Here is a 6,347-nt window from a genome sequence, read left to right as displayed (position 1 = left end):
TTAAACCCAAGAATCGCTCGATGGACTCTATCGTTACAGAACTATAATTTTAAACTGACACATCGAGCCGGCGATAAAATGGTTCATGTAGACGCTTTAAGTCGCGCAATAAACTACATAGGCTCGCTATCTCTCGAACGAGAATTAGAAATTAAGCAATTGTGCGACCCTGTATTCAAGGTCATAGCGCACGATCTTGAATACAAGGAAGATAAAAAGTTTAAATTAATTGATGGGTTAGTTTATCGGAAAGATAATGACCGGTCACGTTTCGCAGTACCCGAATCAATGGTTACCAATATAATAAGAGTATATCATGACGAATCAGCTCATTGTGGAATCGAGAAAACCCTTCAAGGGGTATCGGGTACCTATTGGTTTCCATCGATGAGGAGAAGAATTGTCGATCACATTGACAATTGCATTACATGCGTCATAGCGAATTCGTCGTCGCACGCACGCGAAGGCGAGATGCAAGCAGTCCCGACAATCAATGAGTCATTTAAGGTCTTACATTTAGATCATTTCGGCCCACTTCAGCAAACTAAAGAAGGCTTCAAGTTCATTCTGGTGATCGTAGACGCATTTACGCGCTTTACGTGGCTTTTCCCCACGAAATCTACGAGCACAAAAGAAATAGTTACGAGCCTCAAGTTCTTATTTACTAGCTTTGGACCAAGCAAAGAAGTTGTGACAGATAGAGGAACTGCTTTCACCTCGAACGAATTTCGCGATTTCACTAAGAAAAGTTGCATATATCATCGGCAAGTAGCGGTAGCCTCGCCCTGGGCAAACGGCCTAGTAGAGCGGGTAAATCGTTTTCTCAAAACCTCGTTAAGTAAGGTAACGGCCTCTCCATCCGAGTGGTCATCACAATTAAATAAAGTACAATACGTTATAAATAACTCGTATCATAGTAGCATTAAAGGTTCTCCGAGTAAACTCTTGCTGGGTTACGATCGAAGAAATCACTCCGATAAAGAGCTGACCAATTTGATCGATGAACTCGCTGATGTAGATAACGACATCGAAACAGTTAGAAATCGGCAACGTGATGTGGCTGTCGAAACCACGAATAAGATTCGCGAATACAACAAGCGCTATTATGACAGCAAACATAAGTCACCGACTAATTATCGAAAAGGAGAATACGTCATGATACGATCGTTACAAGCGAAACCAGGCGAAAGCTCAAAATTAAAGTCACCTTATAAAGGGCCGTTCGAAATAGCAAAAGTGCTTAATAATAACCGGTATGTGGTCCGTGATATTCCAGGTTTCAATGTCACGGCCCGACCATATAATTCAATATTATCGTCGGACAAGATTAAGCCGTGGATTCGTTTGAACGAATCGACAACATAGGATTAAGTTTATGTTTAAGGATTAAGCTAAGAACCTTTGTAAATATGTATGTAGCAAATAAACGTTTCTGTTATAGCGATCAACATTTGAACATTCGAGACGAATGTCATGCCAGGTTGGCTGTAAGATATTTCGATAATCAAGCATTATAATATTCGTCCGTCGATGTGAACATACGAGACATCTATTTATCGCGACCGTTACTATCATATACTATCGTATACAGCTATCAAACGTATGGATAGTAGTACTTGTAATCGCTCTGTGCGGCGCCTCGGGCCGGAGCCGAACAGTCAAAAACCGGAGCACGGACGGCGCCGACGACGGTTTGTCGCAGTCACGCGAGTTTTGAATATCGTTCGATATTACCCTTAAGCTCACCGTCGCTTTTGTACGTTTAGATTCAAGTCTAATCTTTTGTGTTAAAATAAAGGTTACTTCTGTTGAGTGAAAGAAGAAGAAGTTTAGGCCTGACAGTCATTTGAATTATCTTCTCTCCTTCCCTATTATTATTACTATCCCAGAAATTTATCCCTTCGGCTCAAGCGTTTTGAAGTCGTTAATTCTAACGGATGCGACTTGGAAATTGACTGTTATCATAAGGCAGTCTTACAATATTAAATTTCACGCTCATTTTTTCTGCTCTATCCAACATTTTGAAATGCAAAAAATGCAACGGAGATGTGAAATTTGCGAAAAAAAGCGAACAAGGTTTAGGATTTCAACTCGTTGTAATATGCCAATGCGGAGAGACAAGTTTTAATTCCTGTGATAAAATACAAAATAAATCATATGAAATAAACCGACGAATGGTATTTGTCATGAGGCTTTTAGGGATTGGACTGAATGGAATTAATACCTTTCTTGGTTTAACGGATCTCGGTAAAGTACTGAACACAAAAACGTACTACGCTGCAGTCGACAATATATTCGTTTCTGTAAGCGCAGTCTACAACGAGGTTATTAGAAAAGCTGGTCGCGAGGAGAAAGAGAAAAATGCTGCCGATGGAAACGAAATGAATAATTTAACCGTATCAGGTGATGGAACGTGGAGTAAGCGCGGATTTTCATCTATGTTTGGTGTATTTACATTAATTGGGCATTATACTGGTAAAGTGCTCGATGTTGTTGTAAAGCTCTACATTCTGTAAAGCTTGCATCACAAACAAACAGAATTTAAGTGAAATAGAGTTTGAAACCTGGTACGTAGACCACGAAGAAGATTGCCATGCAAATCACGAAGGAAGTTCCGGGGGCATGGAAGTGAAAAGCATCGTAGAAATGTTTGCAAGAGCAGAAGATTTACATGGCGCGACATATAAAAATTATATTGGAGACGGCGACACCAAGACTTTTAAATCATTATTGCAACAGGACAATGAAGTACGGAAAAAAGAATATATTAATCATGTTCAGAAGAGGATGGGCTCAAGATTGCGAAAAGTAAAAAAAACGAACAAAAAAATCGGCGGACGTGGACCTGGAAAATTAACGGACAAGTTAATAAATAAATTAATAATTTATTACGGACTCGCAATAAGACGCAATCCAAACGACATTGAAAAAATGAAGAACAACGTGTGGGCAACTTTTGACCATAAAATTTCAACGAACGAGACCCCTATGCACGAGCGTTGTCCAAGCGGGCCAGATTCATGATGTAAGTGGCGACAAGCAGAAGCGGCTGAAACTTTGGAGGAATACAATCACCCCGCTCCTCTCGACCCTCATGTGCAGGAATTAATTAGACCAATCTACGAAGACCTTTCATCACATGATTTGCTGGACCGTTGTGGAGAATTTACTCAAAATAATAACGAGTGCTTCAACAAAACGATTTGGCAGTTCGCTCCGAAACACGTTTTTTGCGCTTCAAATATTATTACTATATCCGCATATTTGGCCGCTTGTATTTTCAATGAAGGTTTCTGTCCTATTTTAAAAATTATGACGACCATGGGCATCACCATCGGCCCACATGCACACGAATATGCCAGCCATCGTGACACGAAGCGCTTGAAACAGGCAGAGCGGCTAACGTCATTTGTATCGGTGGAGCAGCACGAAAAAACGAAAAACTACATGAACAGCAACATTTTGAAGAAGCCGAAGGACTGCTTTATGGACTTGGAATAGATGATTAGCTGTAAGTATCCAGATATAAACATTTACGTCAAGAAAACTAAACGAAAACTAAACTTAAAATTTTAAACGCGTTTTTTTCGAAACCACTTTTTTCGTCCTTCCGGAAGTGATAACTCAACCAATTTTTAACGAGTCTTAATGTTTTTTTTTTTAAATACGTGTAAATGTTTTCTCCATGGAATGAACTACAATCATATCGATATATTGCATACTTTTTTTTAATCGACAAAAAAGTAACGAAAAATTGCAGTAAAAATGAAAAAAAATTTTTGAAAGGCCGCCATTTTGTAATTTTTTATCCGAATTGGTTTATTCTAGTCTATTCCTCAACTTATACTAAACTTATACTAAACACTTATACTAAACAGGAAAAACTTTACATTGTCTGTTTCAGATGATTTTTAAGACCAGGGGAATTTCCGGAAGGAGGCAGCCTCTTGCGCGCAGTTCATTACATAATCCTATGTTACTCGGTGGGAATTTGATGAAATGAGCTGAAATTTTTATGTAAACATCTTCAAAGTACCACAAATACATATGAAAAAACCGCGAGTTCCTATATGCTATACTTTTCCCACAAACAATTCATGAAAATTGCCCATTTTTTTGCCTCACAAAGTAGAATGTACCCTTAATGGCTGTCCGTAACCGTAACGTTAACATAACGCATTGTAAAAGAGTCATTTCTAAAGCTGGTTCTACATTAGTCGCATCGCAATGTCGCAAGCGTGTCGCAAGCGTTATGATCCAATCAGAGTCGAGCTAGCTTGATGTTGATTGGACCGCAAAGCTTGCGACGCTGAGATGCGACTCTACTAATGTAGAACCAGCTTAACCTGCTTCATAGTATTCGTATTTTGACATCTAAATCGAAAGTTCAATTTTATATAATGGATGTTGAGCGAATTAGAAATATAGCTCTTTTGGCTTATAATTTGGTAATAATAATGCTGCAATTATTACGGAAAAAGAGGAAAACGATTCGAAAAAGAAAATATTGGGTTCGGCCAATGCTGTTGGAGCGTATAAACAAAAAGATCATTTTTATACTCTCTTTCAATTTCTTAAAAATAATAACCACGAGCAATTTTTTAAGTTTACCCGAATGACTGTTTCACAGTTCGAGAAACTGTTAAATTTAGTAAAAGGGCCTTTGACGAAAAAAAGTATTCGTGAGCCTCTGTCAGCAGAACATCGCTTATGTATTACCTTGTAGTAAGCTTATTTTATAATACTTATTTAAATCATTTATTTAGCTCATCTAATTACATTATAACACTAATATTTTATTTTACAGCTATCTTGCTCATGGTTGCAGTATGCAAACTGTTGCATGGAATTTCTACGTGTCTAAATCAACCGTAAGCAAAGTTATTCGTAAAACTTGTAAAATTATATGGAACGAATTATCGCCGATATACATATCACGACCTACTACAGAAGATTTGAAACAGTACGCAAAAGATTTTGGAGATTTATGGGACATGCCAAATTGCTTTGGTGCGGTTTATGGAAAGCACATTGTCGTACAAGCGCCTTACAATAGTGGTACCAATTTTTTTAATTACAAAAAAACATTCAGTATCATACTAATGGCAGTTTGCAACGCCAAGTACATTTTTACTTTGGTTGATGTTGGTGCTTTTGGCTCACAAAGCGATGGAAGGGTCTTCAAAGAATCAGCTTTCGGAGTAGCTCTTAATAAAAATGAACTGGGAATATCAGAAGACACTTGCTTATCTGAAACTGACACAAAGTTTCCATATTATTTGGTTATGGATGAAGCATTTCCTTTGAAAAGATATATTATGCGACCGTATCCTGGATGTAATTTAAATAATAGGCAGAAAATTTTCAATTATCGTCTGTCTCGAGCACGTCGTACCATTGAAAATTCTTTTGGAATTCTTGCTAGTCGTTGGCGAATCTTCCGAACAACAATCATCGCAAATGTTAAAACGGCTGAATGGACTGTGTGTGCTGCACTATGTCTGCATAACTACCTCCGGATATCAGAATTAGATGACAGATTGGAAAATGCGACTTATTGTCCTACTAATTATGCCGATACATGGGACAATGATGGAAATGTAGTTCCTAGAAGTTGGAGACAAGTCGATGTGAACGTCACTTTACGTAACATGGGAAGAATGGGAGCTAATAATGCAACTTGCCAAAATATCACCTTGCGTGATACTCTTGCTGGTAAACCTTCGGATGAGCTGCATATTCGAAACGAAACAAACGACCACGTGTTTTTGATGTATTTTTGGCTCCTGAAAACAAATATGACAGCAGAAATTGGCGCTCGGCCGTATCTTGGCCGCAATTTCGAAAAAACATCGAAAAAACGTGATTTTTTTTTAGTTTTTTGTATTTATTTCGAAAAATGCAAATCGTATGAAAAAATGTTTCAAACAAAAAATGCAGAGCGGAAAATCCTCTACAAATAAGGTTTGATACACTTTTGTCGTATCTTGTATAATAAACGCGTAATCCGTAGTTAAAGTACCCAACTTAATCAATTAGGTTTCTCGCAAGTGAAATGTGCCGAAATTTAGTATATATGAGGACGTGATTCGCAGGCATTTTATACAGTATCTTATAGATATATCTAGTCATAATCCATTAAATTAATAACCATTAATAACCCATGTGGATAGTAGGATGTATAGACAGTAATGCTTGGGTTCGGGCGGCTACGCCGCCCGAACGAAATAAAATAACATATCCTACCCGCTTGGGGCCTCAGTTACAGCTGAGACAGTGTCTGCTTGAAATATTCCTAACCCAATGAAGACAGTGGGGTGTGAGAAGACTTTTTAAAGACAGTAAAA

At 38.1% G+C, this 6,347-nt stretch overlaps 1 protein-coding gene across 1 annotated transcript in view; it reads left to right on the top strand.

Moving 5' to 3' along the window:
- The first annotated feature begins 4,615 nt into the window (after positions 1-4,615).
- Positions 4,616-6,347, top strand: part of LOC108722131 (uncharacterized) — a 3,319-nt gene continuing 1,587 nt past the window's right edge. Inside the window, exons 1-2 of the mRNA XM_018447076.1 lie at positions 4,616-4,725; positions 4,808-5,715. Coding sequence (XP_018302578.1) covers positions 4,616-4,725; positions 4,808-5,715 — 1,018 coding nt within the window. The remainder of the gene's footprint in view (positions 4,726-4,807; positions 5,716-6,347) is intronic.

This window comes from Mycetomoellerius zeteki, unplaced genomic scaffold (genome assembly GCF_001594055.1).
Source record: "Mycetomoellerius zeteki isolate Tzet28-1 unplaced genomic scaffold, Tzet1.0 scaffold198, whole genome shotgun sequence".
In the NCBI taxonomy this organism is placed as follows: domain Eukaryota; kingdom Metazoa; phylum Arthropoda; class Insecta; order Hymenoptera; family Formicidae; genus Mycetomoellerius; species Mycetomoellerius zeteki.
This window is presented reverse-complemented; position numbering and strand designations above follow the sequence as displayed.